At 44.5% G+C, this 27,473-nt stretch overlaps 1 protein-coding gene across 2 annotated transcripts; it reads left to right on the top strand.

Moving 5' to 3' along the window:
- Nucleotides 1-916: 916 nt before the first annotated feature.
- AMMECR1L (AMMECR1 like) lies at nt 917-22,981 on the top strand. 2 transcript variants are annotated; one of them, XM_043576443.1, is made up of 8 exons: nt 917-1,320; nt 2,880-2,989; nt 11,600-12,044; nt 14,408-14,518; nt 14,826-14,940; nt 15,608-15,698; nt 17,579-17,675; nt 19,362-22,981. In XM_043576443.1, the coding sequence occupies exons 3-8, from the start codon at nt 11,638-11,640 to the stop codon at nt 19,471-19,473; spliced, it is 933 nt and encodes a 310-aa protein (XP_043432378.1). In that variant the 5' UTR covers nt 917-1,320; nt 2,880-2,989; nt 11,600-11,637; the 3' UTR covers nt 19,474-22,981. The 2 variants fall into 2 exon arrangements, with proteins under 2 accessions (XP_043432378.1, XP_043432380.1); XM_043576445.1 differs by lacking the exon at nt 917-1,320 and adding an exon at nt 2,397-2,535.
- The last annotated feature ends 4,492 nt before the right edge of the window (nt 22,982-27,473 follow it).

Here is a 27,473-nt window from a genome sequence, read left to right on the forward strand (position 1 = left end):
AAGACTGGCATTGCTTCAAAAGAGGGCATGCCTTTGCTGCAGGACCTAGATGCAGTTTGTGTTTGGAATGGTGAGGGTGAGGGAGCAGGACAGAAACTTCGTGCAGCTCCATCTTAACTGAAAACAAAAATGCCACGTCCTCAAATCAAACCAAATAGCAAGTATTGGAAACTAAAATCACTTACTTTTAATATTTTCTAAAAATGTTTTCTATTGGTCTTTTTGAGCCCCTTGCCCTGATAAGTGCTGAGGAATATGCTTTTACTGTGCCTACGGAATAATCCTGTCCTGTGGGCAATTGCACTGAAGTCATCTCCAGCCTGGGAATTCAGGGATTCAAGACAGAGAGACGGACTCCTGACACCAAACGCTGGGTGTCGTTTGCCCTTCTCCGTGCATGAGGAGGCTGGCACCGAACCTGGAACATCTCCCGCGGCCCTGGCCTTGGTCAGGGGGTAGTCTTGATTTACGCTGCCCTGAGCTGCCCCTTCTTGGTTGCTTTCGAAGGCTGTGTGTGGCCGAATCGGCTTGGGCGCTTGGGAAGAAAGGCTGTGGGAAGCTGGGTGTCTGTCCGCCTCTAACTCGGGCGAGGGCCGGGCACCCCAGGAAGGCCTCTGCGCGGACAATGCTGCCCGCCCGGGCCCGCACGAAATCTGCCGGCGCACTCCGCGTCCGCTCTCAGAGGCCCGGGCGGCCCGGCGTGCACTGCGCCGGCCGACTGTGCGGGTCTCCGAGCGGGCAGAGCGTGACGCCCGGTTACGAGGCCGGCCGGCGCCTTTGGATCCGCTCCGCGTCCTCTTTTTATTGCCAACTCCCTGGGACTCGGCCCCACGAATGGAAAGCAGCCCTGTAAATTCAACCCCGTAGAGTAGGCGCCAGCCAATAAAATGCGCAGACCCGGGCCACGTGACAGTAGCGGGGCGGTGCTCTGGCGGCTCCCTGATCTCTATGGTTTTCGCGGCTCGCTAGAGGGCGTGTGGTCCACTGGAGGACTCCCTACATTCTTCCTCCATTACCTCACTGCCTCCGGTGGCTGCTGGGATACTGGAGGACTCGGGTCCCGGCTCGACTCAGTCCTCCAGCTGCCCGGGGAATACCTCTAGCAGTTCTTCCCTGCCGCCACCGCCGCCCCGCCGCTTCCTCCTCCGCCCGCCCGCCGGCCTTCTTCGCCCCGCCCCGTCCGCGCCGCGCGTCCGGCCCGCCCGCGGGCCCGCTTCTCTCGGGAGCCCCCACCCAGGCGCATGGCTCCATGAAGCAGGAGGAGAAGGTAGAGCGCGAGAGGTCCCGTCCACCCCGGCTGCGTCTGGGCCAGGAGAAAAGGTGGGAAACTCGGGCTGCGCCGCACCCTCCTCCTCCTCCTTCCCCGCTGGGCCCGGCCTCCCTCGGGCCTCAGCCGCCCTGCCCGCCGGGCCTCCTTACCCGGAGGCGAGTGGAGGGGCCCGGGACGGGGTCCCCGGGGTCAGGGGCCAGGGTCCCGGGGCAGCGTGGGGGAGGGGCTCCCTGGCGGCGGGGTAAGTGGGCGGGCAGGCGGGGCCTGCGGGCGTCGTGTCCGGGCCGGGGGCCGGGGGGTCGGGAGGCAATGCTGGTGAGGGGTGGGCGGCCGCCCCTGCCCTGGGCCGCGAGGTGAGGCGAGGCGAGGCGAGACTCCAGCTCCTTTCTGCACTCCCTCCAGGAAACAGTCTCGGGTCTGTGTAAAGTTTGGTGGTCTCCGGCGCCGCCTGGCGGCCCCCACCCACTGTCCCGCCGCCCCCTCCCCCGCCCGGCGTCTGGATTCCACCCCCGCGGCTCGGCCCTCGCTGTCCTACCCGTCGCCCCGGCATCTCCCCAACAACCCCCAGCGCCCCGTACTCTCCCTCCCCACCCCCTTTTTTTCTTACCTTTCACCTTTCTCTCTGCCTGCTGTGCCCCTCCCCGCTCCGGCCTCTCCTTTCCCCACTCTTTCTCGTCCTTTTCTTGCCTAACTCTTTTCACGCGCACGCTCTCTCCTGTTCCTCTTCTCCCTCTTCTCTTTTTTCCCAGCCCCACCCTCACTCCCTGCTTCCTTATCCACCCGTAGCCCCCATTTCCATTATCCCTCCACCTTACACTCTTTGGGTTTTAAGCTTCTCTCTCCTTCCCAAGCTGTGGGTTTTGCCCTTCATTCCTTGTCCTCCTCCTTCCCCTGTCCTGATCTGAACTCCTCACTTTGCCACACTCCCTTACCCTTATCCCTCTGGGCCTATCCTCTTTCACTGCCCTCTCCTTGGATAGTGTGGGTGGGGCTTGGAGTCTCCTGTTTACATCTTTGGGAATAGCTTAATTTTGTACTGGGGGGGTGGGGGGGTGGGGAGAGTTGTTAAAGGATTGTGAAGAAATTTGTGCAAGACTAATAGTAAGGATGGATGACTCTTACCAACAATTATCATCTCCACCTGGGATGACAAGATGGCCTGTCCTCAGGACCGTGGCATGCTGTCCAGTAATTCTTCAACACCATCTTTGCAGAGAATTTGGGACTATGCTTGTATTCTGAAACCAGTGGAGAGCCTTGAAATGGTATATCTTGGCCTGAGAGCAAGTTTTGATCTAAATAAGTGGTGGAGGAAGTTTTAATGTGTGTCTCATGTTCAGGTTCAATAAAACCTTTGATCCCACTGTCCTCCCTTCTTGGTGATGACGCCAAGGATGAGGTGATTCAGTGCATGGGACTGCCATTGCTGCCTTATATTTAGATTTTGAAATGTTTTGAAGTAGGGAGAGCCTGTTCCCTAGCTGTTGTTTTCTTTTTTTGTTTTTGTTTTCTAGAAATTGCTCTAGGAGTTGTAATTTTTCACAAGCCTTATCTCACCTCTGGACTGACTTGATTTTGTTCATTCACTACCCCTGAATTTCTGTCTTAGGTACAGGAAGAAGGAATGGAATCGGAAGGAAGAAAATTCATTTCAGAGACAAAATAGCTCCCCTCCTCTGTTATAGCTGTACCCCTGGCAATAGAAACTGTCTGCTTTCAGTGAGTATTACCTTGGACATACTTAGAATATTTAGAATTTGTTGCTGTTAATTGGTTTTAGCCCTGTGCTAGGACATTAGGATGTAGACTTTTTCACTTCTATTTTTCTGCTTCCTTGAGGGGGTCCTAATGTTGATGGAGTTCCTTCCACTTGTCCTCTTAAAATAAATGTGTAAAGATGAACTTGTTTTCCATAATCCCATTAGAGTGACCTAGATGGTGGTATAGTAGTAGTACACTTATCTAGCTCCCACCCCTTCCCAAATTACTCATTTTTTTAAAACAACCAAAGATCAACACTCAGAGGTTAATGCAGTTCCTGATCAAGGTCAATTATTGGGTCTCTTCTATACAGTTACAATCTTCAGAGAGTTTTGGAACATTTTGCCCTAAATCTGCTATGGTGATACTGTTTTCTGGAAAAAATTTTATTACTACTGTGTCCCCTTGAGTGTATTAATTGTGGTATGCATACACTTGTAAGATAGCGTTTTTCACAGTTTTTCACATCTTATTGGAGCCTCGTAATCCCTCCGTAAAGGAGGCAAAGGACAAATATTTTCATTTTATAAATGAAAGAACCAAGGCCCAGAAAGATGTGGCACTTTGCCACAGATCACATAGTAAAGGAAGGGGAACTAAAAACAAAACTTTTGACCCCTGTGGGTTTTTTTTAAGCTACGTTGAAATGAAAATCTATAGCCCTGTGCATTTTTGTAAATCTGTAAATTTAAAAATTTTAAATTTAAATTTTATGGGTAGATCTGTATTTTGCATGGAAAATTTTCACACAGCAAGTGTTTGGATATGTGTACGCGTGTATGTTGAGGTTTCAAAAATATAGAAGTGATTATTTGAAATGATTACCAGAATGTTTGTGGGTTTTTCATCTGATTGTTTCTTGGAATAGTTACATAAGTAGGCCAGAATTACAGTTCAGGTGCCATTTCCCTACTCATACCACATAATTATTAAATTGAATTTCAGTTCAACTCTCTGTGTCACAAAGGAAACAACAACCCATTCCTTTCTGTATAAAGCTTTATTTGAACAGATATTGGGACACTACATAATAACAACAACAAAAAGAAGGCACTCCTTTTTTCTTTGCCTCTTTCCTATCTCCCAGATCTGCTTTCTTTGTTATAAGGTCATGCTCCCCAGTAAGCTGTTTTGAGGCTTGTCTTCAAAAGGTGAATCCAGATTTTTTTTCCCCAGGCTTTTTTAGATATTTTAACTTGGTTTTTGCTCAAAATCTAACTACTTTGATGCAGTATTTCCATTAGTACTCAATATATATCAAGACTTTTACAATAATAGCATATTTAGCAAGTTTCATCTCCTTGCAGTGTATATCTGTAAGCTTAAAAGAGAACTCTCGTGGAATAGAACTATGTACAACTCTCAAACAGCCCAGTATTCATACTTTATATTTTTTGGCACCTCACTGTGAACAGAACAGTGGATGATTTATTGGAAGCCATTGCTCTCCAAAGAGGAAGAGCATCAAGGTCATTAAAGTAATAATTTCATGTTAATAATAAGATCTTTTTTGACTACAAGATAGTTCTTAATAGAATTTTATTATGAGGGCATTTATTTTCCTAGAAATTGTAAGAATTCTAAGCTATGTTATTTTTATAACATACCCTACTTACATTAGGTAGTGGTAGTATTAATCATAGCAGACACTTGAATAAATAATAGTTAATGTGCCAAAGAATGTTAGATGCTTTTTCACGTGTTAGTTATTGAATGGTCACAAATAACCTTCTGTGGTATCAGGAACCTAAGTCCACAGACCTGTGACAACCTCCCTGAGTTTGCATAGCCAGTACGTGACAAGTCTGAGTTAGAATTTGAACCTAGACTGTAATCCCAAAGCCTAGGCTCTGCCCTCTGATGTTTGGAGCTGCTCTGTGAAGATGTCAGTGAACTTAAGGAGCCTTGGAAGGGGGGAGGGCTATCCTGTCCGCCAGCCAGATCAGTCAGGGTATCTTCACATCTTCCTCTCCATAGTGGTCTCTACACCTTTATAAACATCAGAAGTTTGGGGCATCTGGGTGGCTCAGTCAGTTGAGCATCCAACTCTTGATTTTGGCTTTGGTCTTGATCCCAGGGTTGTGGGATCCAGCCCCACTTTGGGCTCTGTGCTGAGTGGGGAGCCTGCTTGAGATGATTCTTTCTCTCTTTCTCTGTCTCAATCAATCAGTGCATCCTCTGCCCTTCTCCCCCTGCTTGTGCTTTGTCTAAAATAAGTAAAATGCAAAAATATATAAATAAATAGACATCAGCAATTTATGAGACATCATTTGTATTTACTCCTGAAATGATAAATTGTTTCTCAAGCAAATAATGTTCCAGTGGGTAGCTCTTAAAGCACCCCGTCATTTAAAAACAAAAAAAAAAATTTCTCAGGTGCAGTTCAGAAGCTAGGTATGGCCTGTTAAAGGAAAGCCTTGAATCATCTTAAAACTAAATATCTCCCAAGGCTAAGTCCAGGACTAACCAGTGACTGTTGTGTTTTAGCAAAGAAAACCGCTACAAGCATAAATCAAACCAAGAAGTTAATTTAAGAGATATTTGATCTAATTTGTGGAATGAATTGGACACATTGGCTATCCATTTAGCTGTGAATTAAACCATTCCTTGGTTTGGGCTGAATAGAGTTGACATTGTTGATAAGATTTGTAATTCAGCTGCCTTCAGCTTCTGACGCACTCCACAGTCAACATCTCACAGTGGAACCAAGGATCTAAAGATTAGTTTGTGCCATAAGCATTCTTTTTATAAAAAAGACAAACTTTGGGTGGCTCATTCAGTTGAGCATTTGACTCTTGATATCAGCTCAGGTCTTGATCTCGGGGTTGCGAGCCCTGTATTGGGCTCCGCACTGGGCGTGAAGCCTGCTTAAAAAGAAAAGATGAACTTCAGTGAAATTACCAGATTTGTAGGTAAGACTGTTGGTGTGTATACTATATGCAGGGACTGTGTTAGGTGCCGTGAAAGAAAACACAAATGCCGCAGCCTCTGAGATGGAAGGCGATGATGAGCTCAGTGCTGGCTGGGACAGAAGCGTAAGCTCCCCAGCCCAAAGCAGGAAAGCACTGCTCCGCTTCCCCAGAGGGAGGAAGAGCTACCATCCAGCTTTAATTGTGGAACCTAATGACAGCAGATCCTTTGAGGGTTGTGTGTCAGGGAGGGCGTGGTGACTTTTTCAGCAACGAACATACTTCAGTGTATTTGATGCTTGTTAGGTTAGGAGATCTTGAAAGAAGAGGTAAAACCATGATTCTTGTTCACGTTTCCAGCTTTTTGTGGAAGTATAGTTATTGTCTCCATCTGGTGGAAATCCAGTTTTAACTTGTTCATTCTCGTTGACTGTTATAAAATGGACAGGCAGTAGGAAAATGAGATTGGCGCTGCTGGCTTTTTAAGTGGCCCTTCAGGGGCACCTGGGTGGCTCAGTGGGTTGAGCATCCAACTCTTGATTACAGCTCAGGTCGTGATCTTACAGTTTCATGAGTTCTCGCTGGCCTCATGGAGCCTGCTTGAGGTTCTCTGTCTCCCTCTCTCTCTGCCCTCCCCTGCTAACACTGTCCTCTCTCAAAATAAAAAAAATTTTTTTCAATTAAGTGGCTGGCCCTTCAGTTTAGCTTTGAAAGAGTAACCAGCTGAAGGCGTGGAACCGTCTCTGTGATGTATGTGTATACAAAGGTGGTTGATGAGCCCAGTGCTGACTGGATTTTGGGAGCATTGTAAGCCACCCAGCCCAGAGCAACTTTTTACACTCAATTCCAGTTATTTCAAATGAACCAACTTCATAGTATCCATTCAGGAATGTTTCTGCTCAAAGTACCATCATTGGTAGTTTTCATGAGATTTGGGAAAGGTTAAGAACAAATGCACACGCGGTTTTAGAAAAGATAGAGTATGCCATTAGGGGTATTTGGTTTTAGCTGGTTAGTCTGTTGTATTGAAATGCTGTTCTGAGATCTCTTAGGCTGTACTCTACAAAGCCAAACTATTGGGGAAATGAGTGACTCTTTGGTCATTGGAGGACAGTCCTGGGAGTGGAGTCTGAGACTGCTTAGTTGTGGTGAGATGGCCCACTTTATTGGAGTAGGATTAAAAGCATCTCAAAGAGGGGCGCCTGGGTGGCTCAATTGGTTGGTCGTCAGACTTCGGTTCAGGTCATGATCTCACGGTTTGTGGGTTTGAGCCCTGCGTCAGGCTCTGTGCTGGCAGCTCAACCTGGAGCCTGCTTCAGATTGTGTGTCTCTGTCTCTCTGCCCTCCGCCGCTTGTGTGCTATCTCTCTCTCTCACAAAATTAAATCTTAAAAAAAAAAAAGTCTCATAGAAAAAGTTTTGATGAGGGGTGCCTGGATGCTGGATGGGTCAGTCTGTTGGGCATCCAACTTCGGCTCAGGTCGTGATCTTGCGGTTTGTGAGTTCAAGCCCCGCGTTGGGCTCTTTGCTGATGGCTCAGAGCCTGGAGACTGCTTCAGATTCTGTGTCTCCCTCTCTCTGCCCCTACCCCACTTGTGCGCTGTCTCTCTCTGTCTCTCAAAAATGAATAAATGTAAAAAAAAAAAAAAAAAGAAAAAGTTTTGATGAAATTGATAAATAGGGTTGATGTTGTAAATATGTATTCACTCCCAGCACTTTGGTTTACTTTACATTCTTTACCTGTAATTCACTTGTTATTTGCCTTATGCTGACAGAATATGTAAAATATTGGCCCCCTTAAAAACATGTCTTTGTAATGATTCAGTAGGAGGGGAGATAGAGTGAGTAGGTAGACTATAGATGAAATAAGATTAGCCATATGTTAAAAATTACTAAAGCTGGTTATTTGGTTCATTACACTATCCTACTTTATGTTTGAATTTTTTTATAGATTGAAGTTTATAGAACAAATTTTTGAAGAAATACCTTCTCATGTATTTTTGATGCAAAAAATCTAACTCCGCCTTTGGTCACTAATTGAGAATATCGATTGAATTGTTTCCTTAGTGGCCTCCAGAGAAATGCTTGGGCCTAAGGAGCCACAAGATTTGGGTTGGTTCTATTGATTTCAAATCGTAGTTTAGGTGTGGGGAGTTGTTGAATGTAATCACTTGGTATCGGTTGTGATCGTGCTTCATGACAGAGCAGTGCTTGTACATGGTGGCACAGAGGCAGAATCTTCCTAGGCTTGAGTTCACCTGCCTGCCTTGGCCTGGTTTGAAAATCCTTTCTGTCGCTCCATTGTGGGGTGTTTCACCAGTCAGGTAGCAGATGACACCTGCTAAGGAACACCTGAGTTGCCACCATGTCATGACATTTCACTTTCTTCAGGTGTGCTTTGGTGCAGTAAGAATGAGGAAACGTACCTTTTTTTGACTTTTGTGTTTCATCCCTTCTCTTTGCTGCTTTGAACTCTGGGGCTTTCTGGACACCCTGTTAGAGCTCCAGCTCTTTAGAGGTAGTTCTGCTGCTTCGTTCAACATGTGTCTTAGCCCCCAGCCCACAGTGATACACAAGATAGAAAGGCAAGAGGCCAGTGATATCCACTGTGGAATCAAATGACAGTGACAGGGGCACTGGTAATTTTCAGGGTCATGGCTTGAGATCTTGGCTTTCGGCTTAGGTCGGTTTTTTTCCTGCTCCCATTTTTATTTTTGTTTCATTGAGTTTTATTTATTTATTTTTAGTAATTTCTGTTCCCAATGTGGGGCTTGGACCCATAGCCCTGAGATCGAGTCACATGCACTTCCAACCGAGCCAGTCCGGTGCCTCTCCTGTTCCATTTTTGTTGGCAAGATTCTGTGAAGTATTAGGTTTGTTTTTAGTATACCCTTGAATGTAACTTGTTTTTTTTAATCATACCCTTAAGAAATGACTGAATCCAGTGGATATTATTGGCAGGCGTCATTCTTCTTTGTGGCTGGTGGAAGGACCCAGACCTTGGAGTCTGACAGATAGACTGTGGTCCAAATCCTAACTCTGCCACTTAGCAGCATGCTATCTGGCTTTGGGCAGGTTATCTTGCTTATTAAGCCTGAGGTTCCTCATCTGTAAAATGATGGTTACGTTGCCTACCTTGCTGAGGATTTGAGGTTTTGAGTATTTAATGAAATCCTGTTTAAAGAGCACCTGTTCAGAGTAAGCACTCCTCTAAGTGCTGAGTGCCTAGCAGTCCTGGCCCTCTGGGAATTTCCATCCTAATGGGGCAGTTGAACAAAAACCCAAAGTGATAAGAGCAGCTAAATGTATTATCACCTAGTACATGGCAGGCACTGTTTCAAGTACTTTATTCGTATTAAGCTCATTTAATTCTCGTAAAACCCCATGAGGCAAGTATTATTGTTGTTCCCATACTGAAGAAACTGAGTCATGGGGACGTTGATCCTGGAGGAATCTGAATTTGAACCCAGGCCATTTGGCTCTGGAGGCACTATTTTTAAGAAAAATGTTCTCTTTTTGTTTTTAAATTTTTTTAATGTTTATTTATTTTGAGACAGGGACCAGGATCAGGGGAGGGTCATAGAGAGAAGGAGAATCCCAAGCAGGCTCCCTCTTAGGGCAGAGCCTGACATGAGGCTTGAACTCATGAACCATGAGATCATGACCTGAGCCGAAATCAAAAGTCAGATGCTTAACTGACTGAGCCACGCAGGTGCCCCTGTTTTTTGTTTTTTGTTTTTAATTAGAGAGTGTGCATGCATAAGTTGGGGAGAGGGGCAGTGGGAGAGACAGACAGAATCCCAAGCAGCCTCCACACTCAGTACAGACCCTCACGTAGGGCTTGAACCCACGACCCTGGCATCATGACCTGAGCTGAAATTGAGGGTTAGACGCTCAACTGACTGAGCCACCCAGGCACCCCTCCCTCTTGTAACAGTCTAAACAAGACAGTGACATCCACGTTCAGAAAAAAACTTGTCATTGGGGCTTTTATTGTATCAAGTACCTAAGGCTTTCTCAAAAAGAAGCTGTTTTCAAGTGAGACATTGAAGTGTACAAGCTATTATCCTCAGTTACAGACAACTTTCATCACACTAAGAATTGCCCTAAATACAAAAATCTGTATTTTGCTATGGATTAGCATATATCAAGAACATAAATAATACTTGTGAAATTTTTGTGTCTCAGCCTAAAGTGACGACTTGTTTGTGTAAAAATAATGGCATTGCAAATGGGCATGTAAATATCTAATTTGATTTAAAAGGTTGTAGAATTTACAACCAAAATACCGTATTATATAGAGCATTGCCTAAAAAGGCATATATCCAAATCACAGGAAAATTTAAGTATGCTTTTCTCAAGGCAGCAGAATTTTACAAACTTTGATATCATCACTATTGAAATAACTAGGATTAGGGCACCTGGGTCACTCAGTTGGTTAAGCGTACAACTCTTGATTTTGGCTCAAGTCATGATCTCACAGTTTGTGGGATCAAGCCCCATGTCAGGCTTTGTACTGTCAGTGTGGAGCCTGTTTAGGATTCTCTCTCTCTCTCTCTCTCTCTCTCTCTCTCTCTCTCTCTCTCTGCCCCTCCTCTGCATACATGAGTACTCTCACACAAAATAAATAGGTAAATAAACATTTTTTAAAAAGAAGAATTAGGATCTGTTTTCCTGATTCTGTTGAGTCAGAGAAAGGATCTTGGTCGTGTTATAACTATGCATTTTTGCCTCTGGCTGTTTAAGAAAAAAAACTTAGTAAAAAACCCTTACTTCCTTCTGTTCACATCATCAGATGGGATGTTCTGATTTTCTCGCTTGTCCACTGCCACATGTTGTTAGGCTGAGTGGCTTTGCCTGCATCTGCCTCGCTGTGACAGGGAGGAAATGGCTACCTCACAAAAGGCCTCTGAAGCTTAGGTCATTTCTGTGAATAAAGGTTCCTACTAAGTTGTAGCTTTTTTTGAATTGGAGTTTTGAAAGGATAGAGAGATGTGTAGAAATTGGAGTGAGTTCAGACAACCAAAGAAAATGAGCAAAGCATTGGAGAGCTAGAGCTGTAATGACAGAGGGTTGGGAGCCTTGTGTTGGAAGGCGTGCTCTTCTCAGAATGGCAGCTTTTCATATTCACTAAGGTCTAGGGCCAAAATCACACAGATAGATTTAGGTTAGTGATGAGTAAAATGCTGAAAGGATGTGGTCAATGAGGAAAAAGCATGAAAGTCCTTCTGGGGCTCTTTAAAAATAGGGCGGTCTAATTTGGAGGTTCTAAAAAGGTAGAGAAGACAATGATGAAGAATCTGACAGGTCCAGTGCTGTCTTGCAGTCTTGAAATGTCCTCATCCATCTTCATGATGGCTGCCATCCCATCCTTCTGCCCCTGGGAGTCCTGGGCAAGAGGGGCTGTAGTTGCCTGCCTCTGTGATGATCATAAGCTTTATGGAAAGTGAAAAATAGTTCTTCTTTAGGAAAAGGTTAGGAGTCCCTGGCCTGGAGATCAGGGTCTTCCAGTTGTGTTGGTCTGAAGCCTTTTGTGACCTGGTGACCTGGATGAGAAAGAGGATTTGATGACTCTTACCCTCTCCATGTAGACCCTGTCTTTTGGTTATTTTCTCCTTTAACTAATCTTTTGAATTAATGCTTAACCTTTCTCTTGTTAGGGTTCTGCAGCATTCCAGACCTCGAGCACTGAATCAGGATGGGAAAAAGACGTTGTGTTCCTCCACTTGAGCCCAAGTTGGCAGCAGGCTGTTGTGGGGTCAAGAAGCCCAAGTTATCTGGAAGTGGAACGCACAGTCACGGGAACCAGTCCACAACTGTCCCCGGCTCTAGTTCAGGACCTCTTCAAAACCACCAGCATGTGGATGGCAGCAGTGGTCGGGAAAATGTGTCGGACTTAACTCTAGGACCTGGAAATTCTCCTATTACACGAATGAATCCCGCATCGGGAGCGCTGAGCCCTCTCCCCCGGCCAAATGGAACTGCCAACACCACCAAGAACCTGGTGGTGACTGCAGAGATGTGCTGCTACTGCTTTGATGTCCTCTACTGTCACCTCTATGGCTTCCCACAGCCACGACTTCCTAGATTCACCAATGACCCCTAGTGAGTAAATCAGGTACAGGGGACAGTGAGAAAGGCGTGACGACGTCTTTCTTGGGTTGTTCTCTTGAGATCCTGTACTTATACAAAGCTTTGGCATCATTTGGGCAGAGGGTAACAGGATTAGGACGATGAGAAATGTCCAGGCATAGCTAAAACGGTATCTGGATTCAGGAGTGGAAGAGGTCTACATTATGCTTGGAGGAGGTATAGGCTTGTTTTTAAGGTCATGTTCTAGAAATCAGGAGGATTTCGTTCTTGGTTCTTCTGTTGGTTTGTTGGTTCATATTGCAGTGGGTAGGAAGCCACACCATCACATCATTGTGGACCTGGATGTTGAAGTTCAGGTGAATTGGATGTGTCTGAGGGCCAGGCTGGAGACTAGGAGCTGTGATGCTCTTAAGGAAGGTCCCCTCACTTTGTTGGTAATCCCACATGGCTGCTGGTACCCCGCCAAGAGTGTCAGAATCTGCTTTACTGTTTTCAGTTCAAGACTCTGTTATTTGTCCCAACCTGTCTCAAGGTGTCAATGACTTAAATGAAGAATATGCAGGAGCGCCTGGGTGGTTTGGTTGGTTAAGCGTTCTGACTCTGGATTTTAGCTCAGGTCACAATACCATGGTTCATGAGTTTGAGCCCCACATCGGGCTCTGGGTTTGACAGTGTGGAGCCTGCTTGGGATTCTCTCTCCCTCTACCCCTCCCCTGTTAGTGCCTACACATACTCCTTCTCTCTCTCTCAAAATAAATAAAAATAAAAGGGAATATGTACGATGTGAAGAAATTTCATGCTGGTGTTTTCTTCCTTCTCAGAATTGGAAGCAGGTCTGAGGTGGCTTTAGTTTTTTTCCTTTTTTTTTTTTTTTTTGCCTTAATGTTTATTTATTTTTGAGAGACAGAGCATGAGCAGGGGAGGGGCAGAGAGAGAGGGAGACACAGAATCTGAAACAGGCTCCAGGCTCTGAGCTGTCAGCACAGAGCCCCACGTGGGGCTTGAACCCACAAACCGTGAGATCATGAGCTGAGCCAAAGTCAGATGCTCAGCCAACTGAGCCACCCAGGCGCCCCTCTGAGGTGGCTTTAAAAGCACTGAAGAGATGCTTTTGGAGCATTCATTGACCTAAGATCATTCATTCCTCAACTGTTAATGCCATATTGGGGCAATGCATAGCCCCGCTAGGCAGGGAGTGGAGAGGTATAAAGAAAAAATCCTCCCTCTTGGGAGACTTACTGAGTTGGCAGATGACACACACAAAGCTAAATAGTGTGTATGGCACACTGGGCAGAAAGAGAGGGGAGGTTATACCTGTGTGATTGTGTCAGAGGAGAGCAAGTATAGAGGAAAATGTTCTAACTTTTTAGGGAAGTATTGCCATGGGATACCATGGTCAGAAAATTCCTGACTGAACATGTGGAGATTCTGAGCTTTGATCCTAGTGGGATCAAATGTGTCCCTAGCAGGAGACAGACATAGATTTGGAAGAGTGGGTAGTGGCTGCAGCGCTGTAAGGTATGGGCTGTTGTATTCAGGGGCTGATCTTTCCTTCCTGCAGACAGTGGAATTTTTGAGGGGTTTTGAATAGGTTTTGGGACAGGAACTTCGGCTGCTGCTGTTCAGGTGTTTACTGGAGGAAAAAGATAGGTGGCAGATCTGCTTCATAACGGTGATCAGAGTAGACAGCTTTAAAAATTTAAGTTGCTTTTAGAAGTATTTTGCTCAATCTAAGAACTAAGGGCATAGACATAGAGAAGAATCTCAGGAAGAAGAGACAGCCCTGTAACCTGTTGGTAAAATATCTGTTCCCGTCAATCTAGTGTAGCCTGATAAAGCAGGACTTGGCCTAAAAGCAGAAAGTGGCAACTTCCACTAATAACAAGCTTTCTTAAGGATACATAGTTTTTCTTTTCCAAACATTTATGAGCAGGACCAGGGGCAGAAATAATTAGGAGAACAGTGTGGGGTTGTGGGGAATGGAGAGGACATACGCAGGTTGTGTCTTCATGAAGGATGTAACTGGGAAACATGGACACTTCTAAGAATAATTAAGAGGAGAAAGATATGGAAAATTAGAAGAAATTGAGTCCTGGGCAGAGGAAAAGGAAAATACCCCAAACGTGTCAAAGTGAACTGAACCATAGGCAAGGAGCACAGGAAGGGCAGAGAGCGCCTCCCTTCAGGCTGCCGTGCTGTAGTGTCCTCCCGTCTCCATCTGCATGGTTCCCAGGAAGCCAGAGTCCTTCAGGTAGCTGCAGTTCACGAAACAGTCCTTTTGGGGAATAACCAAAATGAACAGGGCAAAAGCAAAGCTTTGTTCTTATCCATAATTGATTTGGGGCTGGAGAATGTTTTTTGTTTTGCTTTTTTAGTCCGCTCTTTGTGACATGGAAGACAGGGCGGGACAAGCGGCTTCGTGGCTGCATTGGGACCTTCTCAGCCATGAATCTTCATTCAGGACTCAGGGAATACACGTTAACCAGGTAATGACACCAGACGTAAGCTGTGCAGATAAATTGGCTAGAATTGAAAAGAACTACCTGACTTTATTTCTTCTAAGTGGTAAAAGTTTGAGTGTTCTTTTGGTAATCAGGAATTGTGGGGCCTTAATCTGGTGAGTCACTAATCAGTTCAAGTGTAGACAGTTAATAGCATCATGTTATTTTTAGCACGTTAGTACAGATGGGTAATCAGTATTCTCTGCATAGCTCAGGGTTCATAAGTATTTGGGCATATAATGTTGGCTCCTAACTCCAGAGCAGCCTCACTTCTGTTTTCTGTCCCCTCCAGTGCACTTAAGGACAGCCGATTCCCCCCCCTGACCCGAGAGGAGCTGCCCAAACTTTTCTGCTCTGTCTCCCTCCTTACTAACTTTGAGGATGCCAGTGATTACCTGGACTGGGAGGTGAGAACAGCCGCATTTGGAACTCTGCATCTCTCGTTGCATTTGGGTTCGGGTTAGTACATGGTAATGTATCTCCTTCATTGAGAGAGGGTATAAGAATGTAAAAGCTGAGTTTAGAAGCAATTGGGGGCCATATAAGGGATAGGAAAGGTGCTGTGATCTTAGGATTAGGGAAGAAATGTGAAGTCTTTCTTTTCTTGTGTCTTCCCAGTCCATTCTTTTCCCTATCCTTCTCCCACTCCTAATAGAAACTGATACTGGGGATAAAAGAGAGCATTTCAGATCCCTCTTGGCCAGCCCTTGAGTAAAAAAAGTTGTTGTTTGGAGCCATATGTGAGGAGTCATGAGCCTAAATCAAAACCCTGTGGTATGTTTAATGGAATAGATTAAAAGTGGAATATTTAAGATTATTGGATGAGCTATTGAAAGAATGTATTTCTGCAACCCTCATACTCGGGAGAGGTGGCTACAGGTAGACTCACAGCTTCCCTCAAGCTGAAGTTACTTCGGCTTCAATACCTGAGGAAAGAGTTAATCATGAAGAGTAGCAGGTTCTCCTTTTCTCAGACCTGGATTGAGCTGGTCAGGGGACAATGTCAATTAAGTGTGGATGACTGCAGTTCCATTAGAATAAGTAAATGCCATTTATTGGTTATTTTTTCTGTAGGTAGGGGTCCATGGGATTCGAATTGAATTCATCAATGAAAAAGGCGTCAAACGTACAGCCACATACTTACCTGAGGTTGCTAAGGAACAAGGTGAGTTGGACAAATGGAATTTCAGTGAAGGATACTATTCACACAATTACCATGTAAAGGCAGGAAAGTGGAGTGTTGTCTTTCAGCCCAACTGCAACTACAAATGAGTGCCTTTCTTCCTCTTACCATCTACCAAGTCTTAGGGAATGAGAAATAAACTCCCAAAAAGATGCAGGAGCTGAGGGTTTCCTTTGTGGCACAGTTGGTTAAGCATGACTCTTGGTCTCAGCCCAGGTCACGGTTTCACAGTTAGTGAGTTGGAGCCATGCGTTGGATTTTTAAAAATTCATAAGAAATAATTTTTTAAAAAGATGTAGGAGCTGAGAAAGAAGAGAGGTTAAGACTTCCCTTACTCACCCCCTAGTTTCACTTCTTGGTGAAAAATTTTGTTTTTTGGCCCCAAAAGCGAGTAGTATTTGTAGCAGAATTCCAGTAATCAACTGGATGATTTTATGGAGCTCATTGTAAAGTGAAGTTGCCTGTATCACTGGGTTTTGAACTTTTGGTCATTAATTATTGAACAATGTTATACCTGGATAAAGGGAAAACATAATCTTCCCTCTTCCACTCGCTTGCTCTCTCTCTCTTTAAGAACTTAGTAAGTTCTTATAATGAGACAATAAAGGTAGGAGGTGGGTTAGATAGGTTTTCTCTTTAAAAGAATATTTAGAATACCTTTCAATGTTGCCTCTGTGTTCTGTGATACATAATTCATTTTTCTTTTGGGACATCTGGGTCGCTCAGTTGGTTAAATGTCCAACTCTTGATTTCCGCTCAGGTCATGATCTCATGGTTTGCGAGATCGAGCCCCGTATCAGGCTCTGTGCTGATAGCAGGGAGCCTGCTTGAGATTCTGTCTGCCTCTCTGCCCCTCCCCCTACTCTCAAAATAAATAGACTTTAAAAAACGTATTAAACATAATTTACTTTTCTTTCTCTCTTCTCTTTGTCCCTTTCTTCTTTCTTGTCTGTTTTTGAAAATAATATGTAAAACACAACAGTATTTGTTGGATGTGAACCTGGAATAGAGAAAAATAGCCATTTCAGTGTATCGATGAACTAATTATGTGGAGAGTGATTGCCTTATTGGTTTATATCATGGTTGTGTTTAAACTTTTTCAAAAGCATTGTGGATGTAGCATAAAAAGGAAGCCTTTTAGCTACCTTAAGGTCATAAGTCTAACATTTCTGTATAAGGAAGCACACCATAAATACTTCCTAACAGTGAGATGTGGTGACAGTATAGGTGAATAATGAAATTACTTGTGCCGTTTGAAAATTGGTTGACATAATTTAAAAATTGGGGGTAATTTTAGGGGTTTCTCTTTGGTTTCCAATTTTGATACATTTGACTTTATCTATTAAAAATGTACAGAAACAACATAATATATGTGTGAAAAATTTTCCTGTCCTTCATGAAGGAATAGCTTCCCTCCTGCTATCAGTTCTCTGTACTAGAAAACAGGACTTCTAGAAATGATCAAAATAAAGGAAGGGCCACACAAAGGAGTATAGGCAAGAGAATTTGAATTCTCTCCTCCCACAGAACAGTCTTAGTTACCAGCACTAGTCCAGCAGGCAGGTATTAAGTTGACACTATGTTTATTGCTAGGTAATTATGCTGGGATCACATCTGACAGGAAAGACACAGAGCAGAGGGCCTAGGGACAGCCGTTGTGTGTGTTGGGTTTATCATCTCACATCTCAGGTTCTACTTGGACTGTCTGTCAGTGAGGCAGATGGGGCTCTAGGGATGTGGGGCCAGTATCCAGGGCTCCCTTTGACCGTAGCAGACTTGGCGGCTTCTCTTCTCTTGCCGTGTTAGAACATGCCCTACTCTTGTGTCATCAAGCACTGACCTCATTGTGCCTCTCTTCTCAGACTGGGATCAGATCCAGACAATAGACTCATTGCTCAGGAAAGGTGGCTTTAAGGCTCCAATTACCAGTGAATTCAGAAAAACGATCAAACTCACCAGGTAAACCCACTGTTTCATTTTCTTTGTCACTTTAATTTAGTTGGGGATGGATGGAGGATACTTGTGATGGAAAGGGTTAGAAAAGATTTTCTCTGCTAATGTCCCTAAAGAAGTGTGGGTCAGGTTTAAGCTGGGAGGAAGTAGTGGCAGCAGAAGCAAAGACTCCCCAGTGTCTTGGGCATCTCTGCAGCTGAAGTGATGGCAGAGCTGGAGCAGAGTTTAGGCCACGATCAGGTGGTGGGTGTCTTTGCCAGACCCAGTGGTTGGGAGGCTAAGAGGGCAGACTGAGGCCAGGAACAAAGGCTCTCAGCGTAGAGTTCCAGGGTCAGTTGAAGTCACATGCAGTCAGGTGGCAGGGGATATAGATGGTGTGTTAACAGGATAGTCAATGCTTTTTACAGAGGGTTCCGAGAAAGGCCGCACCTGTTGGGGGAGGTTGCCTCATGTGATAGAATGCACATGGACTTGGAGTCTGAACCCCAGCTCACCGCTGCCTAGCCATGACCTGAGCCGGTCACTTACTCTGCCTCTTTGAGGGGGAGGGGGACTTTGCTGTATGTAAGAAGTGAATTATAATTCCTTGGGGTTGTATTAGATGTGGTAAGGTAATGTATGAAGAATTTCTAGCACAGGGCCAGGCAATAATTGTAGGTGGTCAGTAGATGTCGGTTCTCTTGCCATCCCTACTGAAATCGGAAACACTGAGAGGTTTAGCTTCTGTGGGCTTCTGTGGGCCTCTGTTGGCCCCTTCATCTGTAAAATACTGAAAATCATATACTAACCTCACAGGTCTATTTGGAAGATAACCCAGTGTTTTTGAAATGCTTTGGATTCCAAAAAAAAGAAAAACTTCAAATACAAAGCATTATTATTATTATTATTATTATAATTTATTTGAACAGCCATTTCCCTGTCAAAATTCAGGAATAATCACCTTGCAGTGGAGGAGTGATTACAGTGGGAAAGAGATGGCTCTGGGTAAGGATTGTCACACCCAGCTCCTGTGGTCTGTAGTAGGCTCCATAGGTTTGTAACACCCCATGCTTCGCATCCTGACTCATGGCTCTTTCCAGAGCAAAGCCAAAGTGCTATGAACTCTGTTCTGATGACCCTGTGATATGATATGGCATATTCATCTGGGAATTGAGACCCGTCCTATATAGCCCCAGGATCCTTTAACCTGCTGCATCAGAATTTGACCCAGAATAGGTATCTGTGCCCCTTTTAGTTATCAGTAACTTGTTTGTTGCTTTTCTGCAAATTGAGGTTGCATTTCTGTCAAATTTATCACATTTTATGCAGTAGATATGCAGTTTGCACTGGGCATTGGTATAGCCATCTTCCAATCTGCCACCCGCGTAATTTGACCTTGACATTCTTCATCCAGACCCCAGTAGCAGATTGCTTAAGAGCAGCCTGACGATAAGCATATGTAGTGTTTAAAGGTGGGATGTGCAGAAAATACATTCTCAGGGGTGAATTGTGATTGTGCTTTTTCATCTTGTTCATTTGTAATAACAACATTGTTTTCTTGTGCTGTCTTTCATTTTCTGTAAGTAAGATTGCTCTTGGTCTTCCATCTTATTCTTTCAAAATGTGGAATAAGCTTTTGGTTTTCTCTGCTGAGTGACTTTACAAAATGAAGGGTTTGAGGTTCCTAATACTCTTTCCTGTTTCCTTATACAGGTACCGAAGTGAGAAGGTGACAATCAGTTATGCAGAGTATATTGCTTCTCGACAACACTGTTTCCAGAATGGCACTCTTCATGCCCCGCCCCTCTACAATCATTACTCCTGACACAAGGCTGCATGACCAGTCCCACCCCCCTGTGGCCACCAATGGCTATGACATCATTGGAGCAGATGCCTCCTCTTCCTGGTCCAGTTACTTCTATTACTGCACCATTTTATGATGCTAGCTTCCGTTGCCAAGTCTGCCTCCAGCTGACTGAGGGGGGGGGCAGGGTTATACTGAATGAAACAGAACTTGAGGGGCCCAAGCCTTATCTCAGCCTTTCCTCAATATGGGGTTCCGTTGGATTGGGGCTCCTCCGTGACTAGTGAGAATTACTGTGTGGGTTCAGAAGACCCTTGGCATGCAGGTGCCACTGGTGATTTGCCGCCTGTGTGTTGGCCACACAGTGGAAGCTGGAATTGGTGGTCCATGAAGGCTTACCCCACACGCACCCCTACAGCCTCCCCAGATCAAGTAGGTGTATTCCCCTGGCAGTCTGGGCAACGGAGACCAACAAGAAACATTTTTAGGTTGTTTTAAATTCCTTTTTTAAACTTCCAGTTTATTGCGTACCAAGAGTTGATCATAACCTCCATGCTTCATAAGTGGACGCCATGTTAGGGTTGAGCGTGGGCACCATGAGTCCTCTAAGGCTCTTGGACAGAGACCCACATCAAGATCGGAAGCCCTTTGGATGGCGTTGCAGATCTCATTGCTCAATTAGCCTCGAAGGTTTTAATTCTCATCCCACTCTCGGTTGGATTTTCTGGCACTCTTCCTGCATCGAGTCTCCTGGTATTGAACAAAGCTCTGTGGTGTAGCCTGCTGAGGACTGGACTGGGATGCCCGTGGGAGGTCCCGAAATCATCGCTGCATGCAGTGAGAAAGGAGAGACCTCTTCCTTACCACCCGGCTACCTCACTCCTCTACTGGTAGCAGTGCCTATAGCTGGATCTAGGTTCTCAGAAGGCATAGGTGTTCAAACAAGCACTTGGGTCGGGCTTCGAGAAGGACACGTTGTCATAGGAAAGAATCCAGGGTCTCCACGCTGTTTTCTTTTCAGGCAGACATCCTGAGGGACCTTTAAGCAGAGGAGTTCCTTGTCTAGTTTGCCTGTAGAAGTGGGAAGACTGTTGCTGTTTCAGTCCTTTCCAGGACTTTAGAACAAAGCTGTGTAATTAACAAGATGAATCTTTATCTTGCCTAACATGCTGGGACTCTTCGCCCCACCATGGTAAAGTTCCAAATAGCTCATTTTATTCTAGGTCATTCAAACTTTCATGTGGCATATTTATCCCTTCCCCATTGTTGCTGATTCCAAATAGCTGTCAGCAAGTTTCTCCTCCCTCTTGCCTGTTCTTCACTCATTTGGTGGCAGAGTTCATTGAAGCTGGGGACTTGGAAGATGCTTTGGAAACATTGTCACAGAGGCACTGCTGAACGGATTCACAGGAAGAGGTGGCCAGTTGGAAGAAAGGACCCGGAGGGTGATACACTGGTTTTCAACAACATGCTCAGAGAACTCTTGAAGTGGGTTGGGTGTCAATCCGGTGAACACAATTGTTTTGATTTAATTTATTTTTAAAGTTTATGTGGTGATGGTGTGGCTTTCCAAAATGGGCAAATATCCAAATCAAAAGAAATTTTGAGTTTTCTTCTGCCAGGAATGGGGGAGGGGGAGCAGGGACATAATCCAAGAAATGACACACATGCCATTCTAGGCATTGCTGTCTTGTTTCCTGGAAGAAATGGATGAGGGTGAGCAGATTGGCTCGGTACCATCCTCTGCTGTTCGCGAGGATCTAGAACGTGCAAGGGAAGCGGGCGGACGGCGGGGTGGCCAGGTCAGGCCACACCACCCCACCTTACTGTTGTGCTGCGTTCTCGCATCCTGCCACTTGTCCCTTGCGAGGTTAATGAAAAAAAGCTTTTGAAGATGAAGGGATTGTTTCGTGATTTCCTGCTGCTGAAAATAATAAATGTTTTGTTACAAACAAACGTGACGATAGTTACTCTTAGGTGCCATGGATTGATGTCAGGGTGGTCAGCTCTGGACTAAACCACCCACCTCCAATTTGTACAACAGTATTGATACATAGGGCTACACTCATTACTGTTCAAGTGTTCTATGTTAAAAGTTGTGTTGAATTTCTAAAGATTAAAAAAAGCAAAAAAATTGGTGCTAAACTTTCATCCCTGAGCACGCTCAGTGAGACTGGTCATGCAAGCATTTACTACAGTGCCATGCTCTTCAAGCCTGTTTTTCTTGTGGAAATGTTGCCCTATTTGTCTTCCCCAGTGTATAGTATGTTTTTTATTTTGTTTTACTGAGGGTGGGGTAGGATACCTGCCATTTATGAAAATGAATAGAAAACTTAAAAACCCACGAAATGGGGAAAAAAATCAGTGCACAAGAATTGGGCTGGGTACGCCCAGCACCACACTGAAGTGGGCTCAGTGGTTTTGGAGTGAAGAAGCCTTACTCCCTGCACATTCCCTCATGCTCCCATACAAGTCCAGCAGTGGAGATGCTTGAGTCCCTCTGGCCTTGTCAGGGGGACTCAACGAGTCGACCAAGGAAAACTATTTGGCCCCATAAGAAATGCCACTGTCAGTGTCTGTCCTGAATGGGGCCTAGTCAGGAAGCAGTCTGGAAGTGTACAGTCACAGTCACTTCATGAAGATGTGTGGCAGGTGGCTCTCAGGAAAAATACTAAGTCTGGATCATCCATGTGGCAGCTTTGCATGGGGAGATGACGGCTCTGAACTCGAACTGAACTACCTTCCACGCGCTTGACCAAAGCGGTGGTGAGGGTGGCCAGTACGTATGGTGTGAGTGGCAGGTGTAAAGAGAAGGGAATGTTTTCTGCTTGGTGTTGTTCACTTTGTCTTTGGGCTGCTCAAGCTGAACAGTAGGTAACCGCTGTGAAGGAACCAGCCCACCTTGGCCGGTTTGGTTCAGAGTTCGTTTTACCCCTAGCTGTGAGTGCCTTTTGGTCTGGAAAGTTGGCTTGTCTCATAATACCCACAGCTAGGACATTCTCTCTGTAATTATGAGTCGTCCTTGTTTTATGTTAACTAAGAGAATGTCTTTGATCACTAGGATTTGTCAGTGTTGGATTGTTTCCACTGTGAGGTTCTTAAACTTTTTTGCTTCATAATATTAAAGCAACTCATGTTAGAGACCCTTTCAACATGAAAGGTTTGTAGTTGAGACATTACATATATTTTATTGTTTATAATAAAAATCATCTATACAGAAGTCCTGGGTGTTAATTTTAATATTTGCACAAGACCTGTTTTCCATGATGTGTTAACACCTACACTTTCACTAACTGTTGATGCTCTTTTCTATCGAGATTCTGGAGCCTAGGGAGCTATGTGTTCGTTTTGTTTATTTTGATTCTTAACTTCCCTGAAGCAAGAGACTTTGTATGGCCTTCAGTGCAAAGACTTCAGACCAATTCTTTGTATTACACTTGGTTGCCTCTTGGCTATATAACTTCTGAGTGCAAATCATTGAACTCTTTAACGAAGTATTGTAGAGAATAAATCATAATGGGTAAAAACTGTTCTTTGTCCTGCCTTTTTTTTTTTTTAGAATAGTAGTAACATTCATCTTTTTAAGTTTATTAGTGTATTTAAGTAATTTCTGCAACCAACATGGAGCCCCAACTCACCATCCCGAGACCAAGATTCACACATTCTTTGGACTGAGCCAGCAGACGGTGTTCAGTCAGCCAGCATGGTTGCATGGTGTCCATCATGATCCTCATTGTATTTTTTTATTTACACTTGCATTTTTTTGTGGGGCTGGTAGCAGTGCCACTGGCTTTTTAGAACCAAATTTCCTGAACTGAGGTTCATGAACCTTTTAAAATAGGGATTTTTCTAGAAAGAAGGTTCATAGTTTTCATCAGATTTTCTTTTATAACTGATATTATCAAAAAAGCTAAAAGCAAGGGGTCAGGGCAGTAATGCTCTAACTGAAGCTATCATTGGGTGACCTTAATCCAAGCAAAAGCCCTGGGACATATTGGTGTGGTCTAACGTTGTTGTGTTTGTTTGTTTGTTTTTAAGTTTGTTTATCTTGAGAGAGCGTGAACCAGTGAGGGGCAGAGAGAGGAAAAGCAAGAGAACCCCAAGCAGGCTCCACATTGTCAGCACAGAGTCTGACGTGGGGCTCTGAGGTCGTGACCTGAGCCAAAACCAAGAGTTGAATGCTTAACTGAGTCACCCAGGTGCCTCTTGGTGTTGTCTAACCTTAAAGGGAAACATTCATTACTTTTGGACGGCCCAGAAAAGAGGCGAAGTGTTTGAAGAAAATGGCCCAGAACAGTTTTTCAAACATACAAATACACATGTGTTTGGACTGTCTGTCTTAAGTTTAAATCTTTATTTGCAAGGATGGTTTTTTGTTTTGTTTTTAAGATACCCAGTTCTGCGGCCCTTACCCTTAGCAGAACTCATAAGCCCATGGCTACAGGTATAACGTGCTGTCAGGGCTGGATAATTTGGAAATAGACTACAAGCAACTGGTTAAACACAGAAATTGGTAGTAACACTGCAGGGTGTGAAAGGGATTCTCTGTTTCTTAAAGAGAAATTCTGGTTCTAGAAATTGCTGTGTGTTATGCTATCGCCTGCAGTTAAACAGCATGGGATGCCACATCATTGTGGGTTTTTGGGATTGGGGGGTGGGTGGTAGGTGGTGGTAGTTAAACGTGCATAACCCAACATTTGCTATTTTAGCCGTCCCTATAGTCTTGAAATGTGAACTAAGCCACCTGATCAGAGATCGGCAGGGCTATTTCTTATGGGAGTGGAGGTGGGGTAAGTGCTCTAAAGCTTCTTCCAGATCACTCTGGGTCTGACCTCGATTGAAGACCTGGCTTTGAGATACTTGAAGGACTTGACTCTGAACCAACACTGCACAAAGAACCATAGTAGTGTCCTGAGGAATGTAATGCAAGTGCTGTCCCTTCTGAGTGTTTTCCTCATTCTGAAATGAAGCTCTGACAAGGATTTTAGGATCTCTTCCCTCTGCTTACTTTGTTTCCATGAAGTTCTGTATGCTAGAGCAAATTAAAAAATAAGTGACCCCTCCAGTTTCAAGACTGTACCTATTGCTAGGGGAACCAAACAGCAGAGAGAGGTTTCAAATTCATCCTGTCAGCCACTCAGGTTCCTGCTGCGAATCCAGCCTCCCACCTGCCACCCCCAGTATGGCCATTCCTTCTTTGATCCCACCCTGGTTTCTGACCAAATAAGTAACCAAGGATGCTGATACTGGAATCTTTAGGCTGGCAGTCTGCTAGGCCTGAGCTCAAATCTTGGTTCTGCCATTTATGAGCCAGACAGCTAGTTACTACTCTGAGCCAAATGTTCTGCTTTGTGACAGGGCTGTGAACCTCCAAGGTAACCTGCCAGGAAGGCTTTGCCCAGGCCCCAGTGTACTGTTGCAATGGCTGGATGACTATCTGGACTGTCATCCAATGTCAGATGTAGATGGGGACCACTGGGCAAGTATCAAAACCTCTGAGACCCCTAAGCTACTCTGGACATGTGGGAGGAGGAAGCATAACTATGCTCAGACCTTCAGGTCAGGACAGGCTTTCTGAAAGGGGTGGGTGCTGAAGTAAGCCCAGCTTGACCTCAGAGAGAGTCTTAACAGTTCCAACACAGGGCATACTGCCCAGACGGGCTTTAGAATCCAAGAGTGGGACTCTCAGGGCAGCCTCCAGGAAGTTGTACCTGGACGCAAGGGTGGTTTGCACAGTTACATAACCTCCCCACATCCCCACATCCCCATTCCGTTGTATCTCTAGAGATCGTATTAATAGTGAAAGGGAGGGGGTCACGTGTTTATTCCTTTGGTTTCCTTTGTACACTTACCAGGCGACTTCCAGCAGTGGGTGCCAAGATTTTTTTTTTTAATTTTTGAGAGAATAGATGAAATTGGGAGATTATTAACATTAACTTTGAATATAGGGAGAAGTGGGAAACATATCAGCATGCTATATTAATGGCAGAATACCTGGGTCCAGGAAAGACATTAGTGATTCAGTCTACAAGAGATTCTTTGAGAAGCAGACCAAAAGGTTACAAAAGTTGTAAATTACTATTTTGGTTGAAAAAAATGTAGAGCAACATTAATAAAATATGTATTACAGCAAACGTGTTTGCGTAAGTTCTGTATAATTCGTGTTTTCCTTCATTTCCCAAGAATTATATGATGAAAATGACATTTAAGGGAATTGAAATATGAATTTACCTCAGAGTGAATATTCCTCTTATGTACCTGATAATTTCATTCATGTTACTACCCCCCATCTGTTTTGACTAAATGTTAAAGAACAGTTCCAGTGCCCACCCCTGCTCCTCAGATCTCTTGTGACTCACCTACCCCCAACCACAAGTAACTTTTTTCTCTATGTATCTTAAAAAAATTTTTTTTTAATGTTTTTATTTTTGAGACAAAGACAGAGCATGAGCAGGGGAGGGGCAGAGAGCGAGGGAGACACAAAATCTGAAGCAGGCTCCAGGCTCTTAGCTGTCAGCACAGAGTCGGATGCAGGGCTTGAACTCACAGACTGTGAGATCATGACCTGAGCTGAAGTCAGACGCCTAACCGACTGAGCCACCCAGGCGCCGCACTATGAATCTTTCTATAGCATTTTCTTTCACTTTCTTTTCTCTGACCACTTGCCATTTTCTGTCTTTTATTATGGAAAATAAGTCCAGATTTTGCATCAGCTGCTTTTGGTCATCTTGTGGGGACATATTTATGACTGAATCATCTTTTTAACTCCAGGGCTTTCCACATGAGTGTTTATAAAGGTTTCCTGAATGAAAATGTTGTAGACCATCCACCTTGCAAACATCACAGTGTGCATTAATTCTCTCCTTACTTTCTTCACCTGTTCACTTCTTTCCTGCTGTGTGTATATAGAAGATACCAAGTGTTGGGTATCCAGCTTGATGTTGGGCCAGCACATGGTAAGGTCCAGTAGGTATTTGGTGCTCTTAATGGCCTGTTGGTTGGACAGATGGAAGAAAAAGGCCTATACTGAGTTCCAGACCCATTTCCCACACCCAGCTGCTGCATGTCCCCAGACTCCTCATCAGGACATTTGTCCTGCGCATCCAGTGAACCATGTAGGAAAACATTTTCAAACAGTCTGCCTATGCTATGTAACCTACTATTATTTTACCCAGTAATTTTCTTCTGGAAATACAGATATACAGCAAATTAATTTTGTAAAAATTACTATATTTATAAATCAAAAGAACACAGATTACATATTGTCAAGTAATATATATTTTTTTAATGTTGATTTATTTTTGTGTGTGTGAGAGAGAGCACGTGTGATCAGGGGAGGGGCAGAGAGAGAGGGGGACAGAGGGTCCCAAGCAGGCTCTGCTCTGACAGCAGAGAGCCAGATGTGGGGTTGGAACCCATGAACTGGGAGATCATGACCTGTGAAGTCTTAGGCTTAACCGACTGAGCCACCCAAGGCGCCCCTTAATTCATCATTTGTAAACACAGTTTAAAGAACAACTAAACACTGTTCACCACTGAGACAAATAATGCACTAATTCCTTCCTTTGTTGTACAATCTTTTATTTTCTCTCAAGCCGAAAACAGCATCGTTTTTCATTTGCTTACATTTCTGTGTATCATCCAAATGTTCCAACAGATGTATTAAAGGTCTCTCAGTATCACTTCCCACGTGCTCAGAAGTATCAGAATAATTCACTACAAATCGATCACATTTTTTAAAATACTTAAGAGTTGAAAGAAATTCCACTGTGTTTTCGGCGTCACTAACCCAGCTTTCCATCAAGAGGAGTTCCTAGGGTCAGTCAATTAGCGCGTTCCCGCGTTTCATCTAATCCTTCCTCCGGCTCTAGGAAGCAGGCCTTACGACAGGCGAGGAAGCTGAGGCTCAGAAAGGTCAGTTGACCAGTCCGAGGACGCGCGACAAAGGGACCCTCGGCTCCCCCAAAAGCTCCGGGACTCCGTCGCCCTTGTCCGCCTAGGCACCCCAGAGAGCCGCGCCA

The sequence above is a fragment of the Prionailurus bengalensis genome, chromosome C1, assembly GCF_016509475.1.
Source record: "Prionailurus bengalensis isolate Pbe53 chromosome C1, Fcat_Pben_1.1_paternal_pri, whole genome shotgun sequence".
Lineage (NCBI taxonomy): Eukaryota > Metazoa > Chordata > Mammalia > Carnivora > Felidae > Prionailurus > Prionailurus bengalensis.

Excerpts from the sequence above, each read along its gene's own strand:
- AMMECR1L (XM_043576443.1), top strand. The coding sequence starts at position 11,638 with ATGGGAAAAAGACGTTGTGTTCCTCCACTTGAGCCCAAGTTGGCAGCA. Across the intron at positions 14,519-14,825 it reads AGGGAATACACGTTAACCAG|TGCACTTAAGGACAGCCGAT; the intron begins GTAATGACACCA and ends TGTCCCCTCCAG. Across the intron at positions 15,699-17,578 it reads TGAGGTTGCTAAGGAACAAG|ACTGGGATCAGATCCAGACA; the intron begins GTGAGTTGGACA and ends CTCTCTTCTCAG.